Raw genomic sequence first — 19921 nt, 5'->3', positions numbered from 1 at the left:
CGTACAAATGTACATGTACGGTATGTCTGCCCCCTTTCTTATATCATGTAATGTATTTGAAAAAAAAGTCTTGCGGAATGACAGTCACACCAGACACACGCAGTCTACAGTACACGCACCATAACTTACCCTGTAGATCTTGCATTGTTCGATTTACATCAATTGATATCGGTTTATCAAAAGCTGGAATGAAGTTGCAGTGACAAGTGCATTGTACATGTACACAGTACATGTACATACCAGTAGGTAATAATACATGTACATGTATGTGTACTAGGAAACTTCCCAGTAGGTTAAATAATGCATACATGTATCTACATATACCCCCCCCCCTTCAAATTAACGAGCAGTCTCTTATCGTTGATTGAAATGCCCCATCATGGCTGAAGATGAAAGCCATTCTTTTTATCTGTCTCTGTCCGACAATGCGGCCTCTCTCAGAAAAACGAAAGGACCGAGATTATTTTTTTGTGATGGTAAATCCAGGCCTGGCGCTGGGGTGATGAATCCAGAGACAAGAAGCTGAGAGAGCAAGGGGCCAGTAGCTGCCAGCATCCCAGCCCCCCCAGGCTCAGCTGTCAGCCGGGGATGAGCCTAGAATAGCTGACCCAAAATGAGGGAGAGTGTTGTATGACGATACCATGGCGGAACTTGAATACAATCAGTACAGTAATCTTGTAGAAAAAAAAGAAGATCAGAAACAGTAGTTTGCTTACAAAATGTACTTGAAATCTAATTAATTTCTAAGCATTTGTTATATAACATTTCATTACAGCACGTTCATACCGGTTCATGTACAGTACATCTTCATCTGACGATAACATGTACCAGTGCATGTATACACTTTAATCTAAGTGTAGGTTGTTATATGATAGACTGAAAAATTAAATGTGAATTCAAATGATTTGGGGTAGAACTGGTACCAGTACATTATTTGAATTCTGCTGAGTGATACAGTGTCCTTGGTACTGAGAAAATTGAACGTTTTCCCTTAATATTGGTTGTTTTTTAAAAACAGATGGACACAAATCATTTTAAAAAAATGTGATACTGTAGCATGTGTCTTAAATTGTAAAATTTGCTATTGGCTTGTTTTAAAACAAGGCACATGTCATTTCTTGCCTCATTACGGATAATGACGGGACTCTTCCAGTAAGGATTTTGGCACACAAAATCTTGTTGAGCTAGTTTCCACTGCAAGGACTTTTTTGGGGGGGGTGGGAGGTCGGGAGAGTAAAACAATATTCAACTATAAAAACAACTGTACCGGTACCAAGATCATCATTGTAACATGATGATCAAGTCATTACTGTTAATCATTTGAATTTCTGTCGATACTGAAATATTTAGTTCAGTTTGCGAGCATGAAACCATTATGATCTATAACCTATGTAGCCAGGATGCATTATGTTTGTACAGTGTAGGCCTACATTGTTCCTGGTTCAGATGTTAAATGAGATGTGCATGTATCACCTGTACACATACCGGTTCATGTAACAGCAGAATTTGGTTTTTGATTTTCAAGTTTGACGGAAGTTTTTATTTTTTTATAAAACTAGTTATTAGTGTGCATCGTCGGTCCTAAAAACCTGTCAAAATACATGTGCAGCACACCGCCAAGTTTGGTCACACATTCGCATTTACATTGAGATTTGCATAAGAAAGGACTCACTGTGTTGACTATGTTTAATTACATGTACTCGCATGTACATTGTAACGGTACGTGTACATATATCTACATCTATATGGGAAACAGTCTTATTTTGGTTCACAAAGAAAGTGCTGTTGGCGTTAATCACATGTTGATTCAGGACCGTATACACTATCCTGAAGAAATAATGTTGGGTAAGGGGGAAAAAAATGACAATATTTGTAGGGAATCATTACAACAAGTGCACAGTTTCTGTGAAACGCTCATTTGCCATGACATGGAGTAACAGGTTTTTATATTTTACCCTCTCATAGATTCATTTGTCATTACAATACAAAGTATTCCTAGTCAGCCTGTGGCGACACTCAGGATATTTGAGATGTGGGTTTGTTATCTCCTGCTGACTCAGACTGTACACTCTTCCTTGCTCAGACAGGCAGGCCGTGCTCTCCATTATTAATAGATGGCTGTCTGGCCAGGGGCTTCGGGCAAGAAGTTGGGGTTCACAACTTCTTGGGTTGATGACTCAGTCAGACACAACAGTGTGGGCAAAGACCAGTGATGGTTGTGGTTGTAATTGTGGGGGGGGGGAGGTTCATAATGTATATTTGGATCCTGGGAAGCACCACTCAAATGTTGAGGTGGTGCCAGAATGGAAGTTAAGGTATCATTGGTTGTTTTGGTGTCTTTCACCCATATCTACTGCCCAATGCCCTATAGACTAATGTGGCAACCAGACTTCGGATAAGCCATTACTGCGGCAACGTCATGCTGGTGTGCAGGATCTGCGGCAACGTCATACTGGTGTGCAGGATCTGTATAGTGTACATGTAGCACATGTACACGTACTGTATGCCTCTTCAGCCACTACCAAGTTATGACTTGCCTAAGGCTGGGAACGCACACCTGAGTGTGGTGCCATCGCACAAATGGCATCTGCTTGGAGAAGGCCATGTTCGAAAAACATTACTCCAGAGGTACACGTACCTGATCTATGGCCACGTCTCTTGCTATCAATTGCCTGTACAATGTACATGCATTGCAAATTTTGAAACATAGGATAGCGCAGCCTTTGTCTATACAGGACACTTGGAAGGGCTACTGTACACATAGTTGTATCAGATTTTATTTGGACAATAACATGAGTCAACACTTGTGTGTGGGTGTGACACTGCTATTGAACGAAGTGAACCATACAATATACATACTGTTGCAGTGCCTGTGATTCTAGCGACAAATTTGAATTCAGGTAAACTAGATAGGTTTGCTGTAGCACCATGGATATATCTTCTTCTTTTTTTTTTGAGTATGTTGGGTTCTGAAAAGAACCGGTGGTACCAGTGGCCACCGGTTCTTTTCAGAACCCCACATACTGGGTGGTCAAACAAAAAGATATATCCATGGGGCTACCGCAAACCTATCAAATTTACTTGCTACATGTACCGACATCATGGAAATCTCCGAATCTCATCAAATTTGAATTCAACCTGACCCTGGTCTTGCATCCAAAGAAGCCATTTTGATTGATGGTGTCAACTGGTTTTCTGACTTTCATCCCTGTTTGAGAAAAATTCCATTTTTCAGACTAACTTTTACATCAGTGGCATGTGCCATGGTTGGGCCATACTAATAACTTTATGAATACCAGTGACTGTTGACAATTTAGACTGGTACCCGGTACGCTGCAGAGTAAATGTCTGAGTCGGGCCGTTTTCCAATCCTCAACTTCATCTCCGTCTTAGGCTTCGTTCCCAAAACTAATCCCCGATTGTGGGCCTGAAGCATTTAAATTACATTGGATTACTGTAATTTTTGGCTCTCTTGCATCTTATTTGATGTTCTGTGGCACTATTAGACTGATTACTATGCTTACAGCTTCAAAGTCAGCTAGTAAAAAAAACAGTTGAAGCCCGAGATGGAGCCGAAGTTGAGTATTGGAAAACGGCCTCGGTACACGTGTACATGTAAGGGTGCAGTTTCCTGGTTTTCAGGGGGTTCAGTTTTAGGGAGTGCTCAAAGGGTTGGCCTCTTGTCCATCACAAATGCCCTAAAAATATGAAAACCCCCAATTCCTTGCATGCCAGGAGTAATACACTGGCATACATGTGCATGTATTTACAGTGCCTGTATTTAGCAGTCTTACAAGATTCACACAAATTCAACAATAATCCAGTGGTATTTTCAAACTGTGTATCAAAGCTACTTGTAAATAAAAGTAAGACGTGGAGCCTCATTGAATTAAGTATAAAAGTGATGCCTGGGCTGTCCTTGATGAATTAGAAACCAGGCAAAAGGAAGGATCATGAAGACTCCTGCGTCCACTCATCTTTATCCTCTTAGAGATTGTATTCAACGCCATGCTCACCAGGTATTTACCAGTACTTACCCTTGAAATTCAGAAACCCATCAATTATTCCATGTTAAATACCGGTTCATGTATTCAAAACAATCCTGAATCTCACACTTTTAACTTACTTTGCTACAAATCCTGGGGGGGCGGGTTAGGATTTAATCTTGTCTGACCATTGGAATCAATTGCATGCACATACTGTGAGTAGACCTTATGCGTACATGTGTGACAATGTGTTGGAGGGTATTTCTTCCATTGGGATACACTCGAGTATATGGTAGTTTTTGTGTGTTCACTGTAACGATATTGAAACGCTAAAGAACAGCCTTTGAGACATCATCAAAGCATAACCTCCATTACATTGAGTATTATGACAATATGACAAAACGACAAACAAGCACCAACTTCATGAGGAGTTCAGTCTGTTATAAAATGAAGTACCCGTACATGTACATGTACATGTGTGCACCCACCTACAGTAATACATACATGTACCGTAATGTCAACGCAAATGTTAACTTTGCATGTGATTGAGAGAAAGCGGGAAGATCTACTCATCAGTGTGCATAATGTACTGATGTACAGCCTACATGTATGTACTGTTACATCCCGTATGCACTGCCTGTGGCCTCTCTAAAATCTTTGACCTGATGAAGCAAGGAAATTAGTCCATTAGCTCTATCAACTCTCAATTGAATCCTACAAGTCAAGTTTTGTTAAGAACTCATTTCCCAAACCCCTGTCTTGGATAATGCAAAGTAGTCTTTGTACAAATAAAAAGATGCATGTGTCATTTAATGTTTGGAAAAGGTACAGTACCCTGTCAAAGTCAATGCTTTTCTTGCCGCTTGTACGGGAAGCAAATGTGACACTGGCATTATCCTCTGAGTTGATGAGGATATGGAGACCCGCCTCCTGGTGCTGAAAGATTTAAATGACAGAAATCAACAGCTGAGGCAGGGCTATAGTGAGAGAGGTTTTTCTCTTTTCCAAACTGGGACTCATTTGACATTTTGGCAGGACATTTAAATTTTGTGCAGCATCATATGTCCATCCCGGATACTGAGCTGGTCTTGATAATTGCGCAGAGGAAATGGGGAAAGTGCTGCGTTGGCCAAGTGCCATCAGAGAAGCAGAGGGGGGAGAGATGGGGGGAGATTTTTAGCATTTAAGCCCTTTTGGACAAGATGTGCTACATGTAGATGTACTGTTTTCTGTTAGACTTGCTAAAAGTAGATTCTTCAAAAGCACGAGGCAAATGCACTTCAATTTAGTACACCATGACTCAACATTGACCAGACCTTTTTTGAATAAAGTGCATGTACATGTACATGTACATGTACGTACATGTACCAGTGGTACATGTACAGTACATGTAGTTAGGCCTGTACATGTACATGTACAATATTGACAATGGACTCATCAAGACCCGTCCTGTTGCAGTGTCATGTTCAGTGCATGAATGGATTCCCCCAAGTTGAACTCATGTCAAACCTTTGTGCACTACATACATTGCATGTACATGTACATGTACATGTACAGTACGACTGTACATGCATAGTACATCTGCTCATCGCTGTTCTGAATTTAGCATTTCATTCCAGCATACCTAAACACGTACATTTGTGACCTTCCTATCCACATGTACATGCACAAATTGCATTGTGTGTACAATTTAAATCTCGGATGCACAGTATCCATTGTTCACAATACATGTAGCTGACATATCATTTTTTGTTTTTGTACCGTACAAGATTACAGTGGCCATTGAAATAATAATAAATTTGTATCAAATGTACCTGTAGCCTAGTATTTGGGTAGTGTAAAGGAATATGGAACAAAGGAAAATGAAAGGAAAAGGGAACCTACCGACCTATAACTGGGGAGCTCCCCCCCAAATCACAAATACATTGGGCTGTTACATGTATGTCAGATCACATGTACTGTCACCCAAGAAGGCAGAATGTTACTCAAGTACATAGTATACACCTGCAAGTGTACATGTAGTTGGGTGAGATTGTAATGTGCACTGATCTTTGGAAGCACTGATTTCCTTGTTTTTCTGTGGTACTTCCCATTTACAGCTTACCAGTATGTACATGTACATGTATGTGTACAAACATTGTCTGTGAATGGTGCAGCCTGGAGTAGTCAGACTTCTCAGTTTCATGCCTGTACATGTACTTACATGTAGTTCAAAGTTGTACATGTACATGCGTACTGAACATGTCACAGTTTTCAGAGAGACAAAAGTCTTACTGGAGAGTAAACCCTAGGTTTTGGAGAAAATTGCGTTTGAAGTTGGTCTCTCTTTGAAATGCTTTATAGTATTCCTTTGACTTAACCAATGCTACTCCATGAGCAGTGATGAAAGAGGGGAGTTGAAATAACACAAAACTACAAAATAGTATTTGTATTAGTGAATTAAAATTGTTTATTTTGTAATCTAGCACATTTGTCTTTTCTTGAAACTGCCAAAATTTGTGTGACTTTTTGTTTCTCTACATGAAATTGTGATGTTTAATGATCTACTACAGTTCCTAGCCAGCATAACCTAGAAATAAGATTTCAGACTTGAAAAGCCCTTTCTTCACACCAATCATGGCATGTTTGACCCAACCCAGCATCAAGACATTTGACCCAGCTTCTGATCTGGGTCAGGATCCTCTGCGGAAAGTACCGGGTAAAGGGCTTAAAGAAAATCTTGATGAAAATCCATGATTTCTGATACACGGGAAAGATCTCGACTCTCCACATGGCAATACCCACACTACCGGTAACTGGCAGTTTCAGTATGAAACACTGCACCAAACCAATCCAGTATCAAGGACCCAGCTTTACAGGTATTGTTCCATCAAAGGTCTTATAAATGACTTTTTACTGTACTTCATAAAGAAGGCAAACATTACCGTACCTGTGTTTTATCATTACTGGTACTTTATGCTTAATATGTTTGCAGTATTTTCCTCAAGCACAATAATGTTGTACTTCCTTGAACTTGTCTCTGTCATCGCACATTCATACAAGCTCATTCACTTTAATAACTTTCAGGAAACTTGTCAACTGAGTTTTTCCAAATGTGAAAATTATTTATTTTGTCCCATCATCTGCTTGTGCCACACCATCCAAAATTGCTTCAACATTTAAGATTTACACCATTTGGCAAGTTGAAAAGAAAGCCTTCTTGATATTTGCTAAGATTTGAACAAAAGATTTGTGCACATACAAGAAAAAGCGGAACTACAATAATGTACATAGAGTAACTTTTCAGTGAATTTGAAAACAAGAACTTGCCGGTGAAAGTAGCCCAACTCTAGTATGGTTGATACAAGTACATGTACATGCACCGGTATTTGCTGTTAATGAACTCTACAGGAGAGTAACACTGAGTGATTTCTCCTTTTGTTACCCGGAATTCCGGTTTTTTTTTTGCCTCAAAAGTCGACCATCGTGAATCTGGGGTATTGTAACTTAACTACCGTGTAGTTGTATACACAGTTAATGGTTTACTGTCTTGAAGACCAGACTATTTTTTTTCTCCGTTACGCTTGGCACTTTTGCTGGATAATTGATATCTGATGGAGTACATACCGTACCGGGTACATGTACGTGTGTTTCACCCCATCTCAATTGCAGCCTACCAATGTTTATTCCCCGTCTGAATTCCTACATCACTAAAGCTCCAAACACTAAACCTTTTCAAGAATTCAATTCCTAAATAGTCCAAGTTTCAAATTGAGCAGTTATTTAGGAATTTGGTCATTTAGTTCTTCAGGTACCGGTATTTAGTCACTTTGTTTTCTCTACCCTTTACTTCCCAGAGGCATACAAGTTTCACGCTGTCTCAATTGGGGCATACCAATGTTTATTCCTGTCTGAATTCCAAATATTAAAATTGAACAAACGGTAGATATTTTTCTTGCCCAAGCAACCAATATCTTGAACTACTTGGCTGCACAGAGTCTGCAGACAGTGCCATCATAAGACACAGAATGTTGTACCTGTACGTGTACTGGTACATGAACTGTGTTGGTTATTTCTGACAGGTTTAATACTTTTTTTTTCTGAGTTGCACGGAGGTGGAGCCACCCATTGTCATTATGAGTCACAATACCTCCCGGTTCAGTACTTCAGGGATTGAGTAGAAATTGTACCAAGTGCTGTTACTTGACATACACGTCCTCTACGTGTAAATAAAAGTGCACATTTTTTGTTTATTGTATTCAAGTGGAAATGTGTGATTACATCCTAACCTGTATGGGTTTTGGACATGACCACAAAGAGACTTCCTCACTTTGTGGAAAAAGCCCTTCAGAATTGCTGCATGGAGCCTGTCAGATTGGGGGAAAACTACAGAGGCCGATTGTATTTGAAGGGCTGGGTGCTAACTTGGACCATTGTGTGCAAGTCCACATTCCATCTGACTGAAAATAGGTCACAACTTGTGATTCATGCATAGTTTGGATGTGGGGTGCACAGAGAAAGCAGTTGTGGTTGTCTTGCCTGACTGATTCTACACTTTTTCAGCGAATTGACCCATTGAAAATTCTATCGAAATCTATAATTTAATTGTTTACTTGAATGCCAAGGCTGAAGTGTTGTGTATTAACTGAAGTCATCATTGCATGTACACGTTCGTGCACACACCTAGTTTTATGGACACACGTGTACGCGTACATGTAGCTACCGGTACTGAAAATCATTTATAGTTTGTCAACAGAAGCTTTTTTTGGGGGGGGGGATATTTTTTGCCATGACCTTAATTGGTGTTTGTGTGCACATACATGTACACTATGAAGCCTTTGTACTAAATGACATTTGTTTTTTTGTGCCCTAGTAAACTGATTTAAATCACCATGATCTAAGCCGCTTGTTTAAATTGAAATTTAAATCAACTTTTTTTTAGTCACTGATTGAAAATAAACAATTAAATTTTTGGAAAAGTTAAAGAAATGCTGTGTTTTTCATGTTTTATTTTACACTTTTTAAATGGCAAATATCCTACATGGACACTATGAACCCTTAAGTTCCAAAAGTATTGAGGTAAAACACAACCTGTGTCATCAGGAATTTTTTTGTTTTTTTGTCTTGTTTTAAATTTACTTAAGTTTTGAATTTACTTACATGGACATGTAAAGTTAAGTTTGTGACAAAAGATACATGTATAAATACAAGATGATTGACACATACATGTACTAGTACATACACTATGTACCAGTGTTGAAGGTCTCGAGACCAGTCTCGGTCTTGATACCCAGTGGTCTCGGTCCTGATCTTGGTCTCGGATATTGGAGGTCTAAATATTTTCCCTGGTCTAGTCAGAAAAACAAGGATGGACAGCATATTATGCACCACCTTATTCACGGATTCGTATGTACTTCATGTTTTCAACCTCGGATTTACCGGTGTGCATGTGCGAGATTTGACCATACAATCATTGTTATGAGCCGGGGGGAGGGGGCAAATGCGGGTAGCTTGTACTACACAATGTATATTACATGTACATCGGTCAACCGATACATGCACGTGGTGTGTGCCGGGGCCAGTCTCGAATGCAACTTACACTTTTTTTCCAACTCTGTGTGCGTTGCAAGTTCAAAGTTTGCGCTTTGCACACACATTGCATTTTGCAGTCTTTCAAGATGTCAAGCAATTGAGCCGTGATCAAATTCAGTGTCAGAAACTACAAAGAGTATTTTGATGCCAGTGCAGTGTAAGCAGCCACTTTCCACTGTATGGCTAACTCTAACAACTTTGTTTTGTTTTAGGATGATCTAGGGGAGGGGTTGAAGCCGTCTAGAATTTAATCCACTTCATTTTTATCAATTTTTGCTAAATTGATTTTACTGATGTATCATAACACTGCTATCCAGGAGCTTGTAAAGTGCATCGTGTGCGGCCTAATGAGTAATGACTAAAGCATTCGTTATTAAAGTTGTCATTCTGTCCCCGAAATATTTCTTTAAAGATTTATTCGTATGTTGTGCCGCTTTGTCAGCACATAGAGCAAGACAAGCATTTAGATAAAATGCTTCTTTTAAACTTGATAGTAACCATTGTGCTGTTATATTCATTTTGTTAAGGTTCTGCATTTATTTGAATTGTGCAATATAAACACAAGATCTCGGGTCTCAGTCTCGGATGGTCAGCTTTCGGTCATGGTCTTGAACCTTAAGGTCATGGCCAATTATGTTTTCTTTGGAATAGATAATTGAGCCGACTTGTTTCAAATTGAAAAAAAAATTAAAATCTCATTTTTTTTGTAAAAAATAAAAATTGTCAACCCTGATGTCACAGAATTGACCAGCCTTTTAAACCGGTTGTGCTGCTCATTAATAGTTAATATACCGATGATGCCACATGCCACAATCATCAATTTAAAAAACCTTAGGGGAAATACACAACCATAGATGCTTTTTAGAAGATACTGTCCTGGTGACATGAGACATTGCATGATATATCTTGGGAAAAGGGAAGATATTTTTTTAAATTGTTTTGTGAAGGTTCATGTACGGTATGTACATGTACAAGGTAGTGTTGATTCAGAGCAGATTGGCAATGAGCACATGTGTAACATGCATAAGAAATGCTTGTCACTTTAGTATTGATAAAAGAGGGCTGTGCCACAGATGTTCTGTAACATTTCTGGATGTCAGACATTGCAGCCTACCTACTTGTAGTGGTACATGATACATGCATGTTCACAACATCAGGATGATTGAAATACAAATGAAGCTCATATCAGAGAAACATCTGTGATTCACAGGTTTACATAGAATGTTTTGAGGTTGTTAAAAGGCACAGTACTTGTAACAACAAACGAACCTAGACTGTAAAGGTTTTTTTATGGGTCGCATTCTTTATATCGGAGTTTGAGACAAATATTAGTGTTCATGAGTCATCCCACGTTGTATGGTACGTCTAATAATGCCTTATTTCACGGTCTGTCCATTTACGGCAGTGATGACAGCGACTCGCTAAGCACTTTGTGCTAACATACCATCTAAATTACACGTGTTTTCTTCAAATTTGATTTTCCCGACATATGCCCGATGCAGTGTTTGGAGTTGCCCCCAGGATGCAAAACTACATACACGTTCTCTGTCGTTCTGTCCGTACACCGTGTCTAATCGCATTAAAGCCAATCAGATTGCACGCTTCAGCGGCTTTGTCAGGGGGGGAGGGGGGACAAATGTGTTGAGGTTGTCAGGAGCAGACACAACGAGAAGCTGCAACCCCCTCAGGCGTGGATTTTCTTTGGGGGAGTTTGAATGAGTGTTCGCGTCAGTGAGAAGTTGACGCCACTCTGAAATTGCAGCAAGGATGTATTTTCCTGAGACATGTTCCCATAAGATGTGACACCTCACAAATAAGTGACGTGCCAGCTACCCTGATTTTGACTGGTTATAACCAACACACAAGGAGAAATTAATTTTTATTTCCTCATTTACATTTTTTAATTTCAATCAAGACAACTGATTTGGGTAAATATTACCAAAATAGTATTTTGACGCACCGGTAAATATTTAACCAGTCAAGAATCTGAAATTAAGGAAATTAAGGTTTTTAAACCTCCTTTTTGGTGTGGCAGTCTCATTTTTTTTTCACTTCTCCTTCTACAATACATGGAATTAAGACAACTTAGTGCAGATTGCATCTTGGCATAAGGGGTTAATTGGAACATTGGAAAGAAATGAAGTGGGGAAATAACTCTGTGCATGTTAATTTTATTGTGATTTCAACTTGAAAGATACCGGGTTTACTGTTATTCTTTTTTTTTTTTTTTTGGTTCTTGTTTCTCTTCCAGGCTTTTGGCAATGCCAAGACAGTTGTCAACAACAACAGCAGTCGGTTTGGCAAATTCATCCAGATTAACTATCGGGAGAATGGAACAGTTCATGGGTAAGTCCATCAGGGCCTCTGTAGGTAATTCTATAGTTCTCATTCTAACCGGCCGGTTGTTTTGCCTCCGACCAAGAAAAAAATTTTTTTCGGTGCTGCTGACCCTGTCTGGAATTCCCTACAAGCTGGTAAATTTGTTTTTATCCCTCCCCCTTCCTCAAGGTAAAAGAAACCCTGTGAGAACCATCTTCAGAATTAACTATGGGCTGCTTATCACTCACTCAGTTTGGAACTTTAAGATGATGGAAATATTTCACAGAATCTGCGTGGGTGGACATTGCTGTGGGTTGGGTGAGTTCAAGATTATCAGGACACTAACATGTAGCTCATTATCAGCATTTCCTCAAAGAAACTTTGCATTTTCTTGGCACTTTGAAGACTTTGAGGTTCTTTAAAACCACTTCTTTATCAATTAACTTAGCATCATTACACTGAAAAGAATGTTCCAAATGGGCAGATTTCTACGGACTTAAACAGTATAAAAAAGCTCAAAGTTTGGCAGAGAAGCCTGTTGAATCTCAAACAAAAACTCCCTCGTTCAATTTTTACATCAAACCAAAAAAAAAACATAAACTGCCCACTCTTGAATTCTGTTTGATTGAGCAGGGTGCGAGCCAAGTTGCCACTTACAAAAAAGATGGCGCATTTCTAATTGAGGTTCCTGTGGCACCGGGTAACATCAAGCTGATTGGGCCTGCACATTTAGGCTTTGAGCCCTTCCTGATTTCATAATTCCATCATCTAATTGCTGGGAAGAAGAAAACCCCAAACCACATGCTTGTTTGTACTTTGATGAGTGAGTGGGGCAGGAGAGCCCTGGATGTCACACCCCTGAAGTGGGGGCAAGCAGTGGGGTTTATGTATCCATGAACTTCGGTCTTGTTGCACCTCGGGGTCAAACCACTAGTTATGTATACCCTCCTCTCTCACCTCGACTCCTTTCGTGGCCTAGATGGGAAACAGTGCCACTGCTAGTCACATTAAAACAATCATGTTTTCAGGCAAGCTGTTTTGTATACATGTACATGTATATGCACTGTATTGATCATTGACTTAACTCAGAAGGGAAACTGAAATGAGGAATTCTCAACAAGTTGTGTACAAGCTGTCCAAAGTTTATGGGTAATTCCAGAAATTAGGCGTCCATTTTTTTTTCGTGGCTCTGTCACATGTGACATATGTTTTTAATTGGTCAGTTCAGAACACATTTTCAAATTTAAAAAAGTGATGAAGGAATGCAAATTACCTGCCAAACAAATAGCAATAGGTTGAAATAGGTCAGATATAACAGGGACACAAATATGTCACACTTTTGGGCCCCTGATTTCTGGAATTACCCTTATATCTGCATGTTGTAAACATTTCTACTGGCTGAAGTTTAAGATACTGGTACAGTTACAGTTAAAACAAAAAAGGTAAATTTTCATCATAGACATCTGGAATAATTGCCTCTGTGTGGATCAAGCGTGTGTCATTTTGGTTTTCAATCCAGATATTAACTTCTACAGATAGGCATGCAAAATATGAGTACGCATGCTCTTTTGCTTTGTTTTCCAGTTTGGAGTCTTTGGGATAGTTAACCATTCCATCACCTATTCATTCTTCCCCATGGAATGACGGGCAATCTTGATAGTGGTATTCTTCATAGAAGTTGTGGTTTGATTGAAGGGTCAATCATTAACAATTTTCATAGAACCAGTGTAAATATTGTCCAGAAACAAAGGAGGAGATATTGAAGGCTAAGGCTATGCCATACATACATGTACTCGGTATGTGTATGCTTGTTGGGGCTGACTGGCAATCTAATTAAACTTTGGTATTTGCAGCCAACTGGGACCATTAGTCATTAGACAAATTTACCCGAGTGCCTGAACTAATTTGTTCACGGAGGTTGCCAATCTCTTACTTGGTCAGTCAGTCAATATGCTATGGGTCTTGTTTATGGCCACTTCCAAGTACACTGTGCACTGTTTACATGTACCGGTATCTCAGCCTTCCCTGCCGAAAAAGATGTACATTGTCATGACTAAATTGCCCAGTCCCAAAATATGGCATATCTGCTTTGTCCACACCACTGTACATGTACCTGTGCAATGTGCATTGTACATGTACTCTGCATGAAGCCTGCACAGTCATTGAATTGTACTGAAGACTTTGAAATACCCAAAGCACTGTGTTACCAGAATTGTTTATTTAGGCAGTATTCTCTTAACCCTAACCCTACATAATACTAAAAAGTACTACTTAAGCCCTGTCCGCACTGGACTTTATTTGTCGAGGATTTTACTGAGCCGATGGGAAAATGAAAAATGGGCACTTTTTTACCACAGTCCGCACTTGGACTTTTGACGCAGGGATTTTTACCGAGAAGCATGGGAAAAGTAACCGAGCTGTCACTGTAGAGCGCTTTGCGTGACCTTTCGTGTTTACCCTTTGACGCAAGCATGCACGCACCTTTTACAAACTCCCGGTTGTGACAGTTCTTTCAGTGATACATTGGTGGCCCCAATGAAACTTCCGATTGTTTCAATAATAATATCTGCCATCATTCGAGAGACTGGAAAGCACGAAATCACTGCACAGCAACCAGTTAAGCTTTGCGGGGTGTACGTGTGTGTACGTCATGTGGACGCTTGCAACGCACATGCGCGGGATTCGTGTGAGCCTGACCTTGCCAGTAAACCGGATGTACGCTTCCCTGAGCAGCTTTTACCGACTCGCACTGTCCGCACTGGACTTTCTATCTCGGGAATAGTGTCTCGGGAATTCTTCCTGGCCAGGAGTTGGCTGGTAAAAACTCCGCACGGCTCAGGAAAGTAACCGAGAGGAAGTCTTCTGGGGACGTCCGCACTGGACTTAAAATGGGCAAAGTACCCATCATCTCGGTAAGTTTGCCCCCAAAAAGTCCAGTGCGAACAGGGCTTTAGTAGTAAAATGTAGCATTCTGTGGCACTACAAATGCTTGACCTTATTGTTCTCTGTGCAAGTACATGTAACAATGGAAATGCCCTAGCCAGAAGTACCGGTACATACATGTATATTCATTTATAGAGCTACCGGTACGTAGGTCCTTCAGGGTCAGACTACTACCGGTACATGTATGTACATGTAGTACCCACTTTGTAGTACTGAGTCCTGTAAGCCAAATTATAGGCCAGGCTGTTAGGGTTATTTAATTAAATACATTTTACAAATTACTGTTTGAACATCCTTCTGTAACATTAACCACTTTGAAACAGTTTAGGATCTTGTTTGTTTGTTGGTAGGAAACAACTTGCTGTTACCCTACGACTCATTATTATGCCAGTATTGTAGAACTCTGTTCGGTTCAGTATCCCCAGTCTGTAGGCCTTTCCAATAATCTCTTATTATGTAGCATTTTGATTGCTGTTGTAAATCCCGCTGGACTGAACCAGAAAACAGAACATTGTCTTCCTTACTCAGCTCTTCAGTTTTGAAAATATGTTATATTCAGTTTGGAACCAGAAACAACAGTTTCTGTCAATTACTGTACTAGTACATGTACTTTTAAATGATAACACTGTCGGGTTGCGTTGAAACATGTACATGTACCCGTACACATGTACAGGTAGTTCACTTTTGAACATACCATTATCACATTATTACAGTACTTGTGCTTTGATTGAACCATTAATTATTCACAGTTTTCACTGAACTCATTGAATATTTTGGTGATAATAAACTACTAATGTTATGGAAGCTTCTGCTCAGAACCTAATACAGCACGTTCCCACTTGAAGTGGGAAAAGGTGGATCTTGATCTGGCATTTTGGTGTGATCGTTATCTTACCGCAACGAAACCGCAAGTCGCGTTCCCACTTACGTTTGATCTACCTTTTCGCATGGACATGTCGAGCCCGAAAGGTCACTGAGTTCGGTATTGCGCATGCGCTAGCTTGCTGAGCGCATACTCTGTGGCAGTGTTGGGGGCTGGGACGAGTCACACTGCATACGTGTGACCCTTGCAGTGTTTTGGGTGCGGAGTTCTACTGACGTGACAACCTGGAATCGGACTGAATGTTCAGCCTAGTACGTTGTCTCTTCAAACTTTGCTTCCGTTTTCGCTACTCTGTTACACACTGCGGGCTATACGCTAACATAGAATTAGTTTTTGATGGACAGCAAGTGAAATCACACAAATGAAAAAGGTTAAGAAACGGACGAATGCACAACGAAAATTGTGAAAGGGCTACGAACACATCGTGTCATGCATTCATCAGGCATGCGTGGTGACACTTTTTGCTAGCCCGTAGTTCAGCAGTTCTTAATTGTGCATGCTGTGCACATTAAAATTTTCACATGAGCTACGTGCCAGAAAACATATTTCTTTGTTCATCAGACCGCAAAAGTTCCGTGCCACTCGTGCACGGACGGATGCTGACAGGTCAAATTGCCGGATCAGATCCACCTTTTGCGTTCCCATCTGATTGTGATCTGCCGATTGCAGGATCTGATCCACCAATTGGGGGATCTGTATCCTGCTCCAGAGGAGGGTCAAGAAAGGTGGATCTGATCCTGATCCACCTTATGACAGTTAGCCTTCCCACTACACACAATTGCCGGATCTGATTCACCAATTGGGGGATCTGATCCACCAATTGGGGGATCTGTATCCTGCTCCAGAGGAGGGTCAAGAAAGGTGGATCTGATCCTGATCCACCTTATAACAGTTAGCCTTCCCACTACACACAATTGCTGGATCTGATCCACCAATTGGGGGATCTGTATCCTGCTCCAGAGGAGGATCAAGAAAGGTGGATCTGATCCTGATCTACCTTATAACAGTTAGTGTTCCCACTACACACAATTGCAGGATCTGATCCACCAATTAGGGGATCTGTCTCCTGCTCCAGAGGAGGATCAAGAAAGGTGGATCTGATCCTGATCCACCTTATAACGGTTAACGTTCCCACTACACACAATTACTGGATCTGATCCACCAATTGCAGGATCTGATCCACCAATTGGGGGATCTGATCCACCAATTGCAGGATCTGATCCACCAATTGGGGGATCTGTATCCTGCTCCAGAGGAGGATCAAGAAAGGTAAATCTGATCCTGATCCACCTTATAACGGTTAGCATTCCCACTACACACAATTGCCGGATCTGATCCACCAATTGGTGGATCAAATGGGAACGTACTGCAAATGATGTACAGGTACCAATATTTCCTGCAGATTGTCACATGCACCAGCATTTTTTACTCCAAAGTCTTGTGTCGTGCACCCGCTGCGCCGCATTGTGAAGATAGGCGTACTAGTACATGTACATATCCTGTATTTAGATCAAGCTGCACACCAAGTATGGAACATTTGAACACAGCAAAAATTTGATTTCAAAGATGACATCCAGTGAGAGAAATCTACAGTGTATGACATGTACATGTACTGGTACGGTACATGTTACAGTACTTTTCATACCTGACAACTTGGGCACTTTTGATTGGTCTCCTTCTTTCATTCAGCTTTATCAAAATGACATTTAAACCTCAGGAAGGCTCCATTTTTCTTCCTGTTATTGACGTCCAAGGATGCAAAGAAATCAGTGAAGTGTGTACATGTAGGGTAACTGTTACATATGAGTACAAGTACAATGTATTTGATATATAAACAGAGTGTTGGCTGTACATGTACCAATAAGTTATCTGCTAACGGCAGGCATTCACGGAGGCAAAAAGATGTTTTCAGGGATGAATAATTCATACTAGTCTCCCTCTCCAGCTGTTTGCCATCGCTGTAATTCAGACTAAGTGGCTTGCGGAGGTGTTATGCTAATTTCTGAAAAGCTAAAAACAAAATCACGAGACGGCATTTGCCATTATATGATACGTGTAGGTGTGATGCGGGGACGGGAACTTTTCCCCAGAGGGTATGAGTTTCATTTCAACGTGAGTTGTTTATGTTTATGATGAAGCCCCGGAGGTGTGCACAGACCCGTGATATTTGTGTCAGTGGAGGTAATTTCCCCGTCACTAGTTTTTCAGAGTGGATAATTTGATATTTTATGGTACCTGTAAATGTTTATCTGTTAAAAAAAATGGGGAGGTGGCAAAGCCATCTCGTGATTTTGTTATTAGCTTTCCATAAAGCCCAGTACCAGTCTGTTCAAAATTGGGGGGGGTGGACTGATTTTGGGCCTTGAAAACTGTTTTATGGGAACTTGCTCTTAATTTATTATACTGTACATGTAGTTAATTCAGAAAGTAAATGATGTGTTGGTTTACACTGAAGATATGGTACCGTTTCACTAACCTTCAAACATTTTGTGTTGCACTTGTAAAAAGCAGTATTGTAGACAGTACAAATGAAAACTGCACGTGTATTTGCATTTGCCCGAAAGCGACAGGAAAAATTTCAACAGGGCAAAGATTAGGGCAACAGTACAATTGTATTGTGTGTCCCACATGGTCCATATACCAGGCCTGGTATTTGATGTTTTGTGATCCTTGTGGGATTCAGCCCTAGGATTTCCACCCCATACTGTACATACATGTTGAAGCAAAATGAGGTGATTTCTGCTTAGTTGATGAAAAGCTGTCATGTTTTTTTGGGAAAATAAGACAACGTACTTGTACTCCGTATTATCCATTTTTTTGCAGAGAGCTGATATCATGATATTTATTGTGATATAAGCCACTATCACTGGTCATTTGTGGTGCCTCCCACCAATGGCGGTTTAAGCATTCAAAACCCATACAAAACCCCTCACAGTGCTTTCTGCCATTTAATGGGGTCATGGGGAACGTCCAGTGAAACATTTCTGGACATAAAGTCTATAAAAACCCACCTCCTCCAAAGCCCAACCCCCCAAAAAGCAAAACTTTCTTGGTCTTTGTTGCCCCAGATTTACCCACGCACATGTAGATGGCCCCTGTCTTCAAATCTCCATAGTGGTCAAGGTTCAAAGAGGTTTTGTGGTCCTCAGACCTCCCCAAAAGAGCTAATGAGAGATGTGGACTACAGGGTCACACTGTACATGTAACTCATCCCTCATCTGTCCTATCAATCATGGACAAACCAGCTCTGTCAGAGGAGAAAAATTCAGCCCTGCATTTCCACACTCATTTTTACTTCCAGTTTCACAATTTAAACATGTACATCAAAGATGTACAGTACATGTATTGGATGTTTGTGTAGTTAATTCATGTATAATTCATGTACACCCATGGCTTCCATAATAACCCTTGCTACTCAGGTTACTAGGAATAGAAAGTTAGAATAGAATAGAAAGTGTGAACTCTTTATCTCTTTATTGTACCGTATTGTGCACATGGTGCAACTGTTTTAGTACATGTAGGCTGTTTCCCATCATGTGATCGTTTGTTTACCTTGAGAGGTCTTTTGCCTAAGACGATGTTGTCACAGATTTAGAACTCTCCTGAATTTTCTCCTATTCTGAGACTTACTCCACATGGATGGTGGTCACTTTATAATTATATGTGCCCTTTTCCAGAAGATGTATACAGTATTTTTGGTAAAGTTTCTCTCAAGCATTAAATGTTTCTGAAGTCATGTCATACGTAAATTGCACCGGTGCATACACGCACATGTATTGGTTGAGGTGGTTTGGGTACTGGTACTTATACAAACTCATGTACATGTACCATGTGTGTATGTACATGTATGGCACCTTTTTGGCTATGGAATTGCTTGTGTGTGCCTTTGGAAGGCACTGGCTAGTGGCTATTATTTCCATAGATGCGTGTGTTCTTGATAGCTATAGCCAAGTTCATTCAGGCACACGACTAGGTTCTACCACATGGGGTTCTTAAGTCCATGTTGTGTTGGTTGCTTGCATATGTGACCATCCGAAACATTGGAAGCCCTGAGTTTCACGATTGCAACATGGTGAAATTCAACCGTTGGAAGAGTCATAGATCAAATCATAGATCATAGATCCAGAAAAATCAAATGTGCCCTTTCAGTGGTTGTTTCAGCAGTGTCATTAAGAAATCTTAACAAGTGCAACAACTAAAGGATGATCTTAAGCACTGT

At 40.4% G+C, this 19921-nt stretch overlaps 1 protein-coding gene across 6 annotated transcripts in view; it reads left to right on the top strand.

Moving 5' to 3' along the window:
* The window catches only part of LOC110986797 (unconventional myosin-IXb-like), a 78228-nt gene that overhangs the window by 7106 nt on the left and 51201 nt on the right, over positions 1–19921 (top strand). For all 6 annotated transcript variants that reach the window (XM_087136533.1, XM_087136531.1, XM_087136529.1 and 3 more), the window contains exon 3: positions 11809–11903. In XM_087136533.1, the coding sequence (XP_086992659.1) occupies positions 11809–11903 (95 nt within the window). The remainder of the gene's footprint in view (positions 1–11808; positions 11904–19921) is intronic.

Source organism: Acanthaster planci, linkage group LG05 (genome assembly GCF_054643075.1).
Source record: "Acanthaster planci isolate LZ-2023a linkage group LG05, COTS_SCS, whole genome shotgun sequence".
Taxonomy (NCBI): Eukaryota; Metazoa; Echinodermata; class Asteroidea; order Valvatida; family Acanthasteridae; genus Acanthaster; species Acanthaster planci.
Note: the sequence above shows the minus strand (reverse complement) of the source record. Positions and strands in the feature narration are given on the sequence as shown.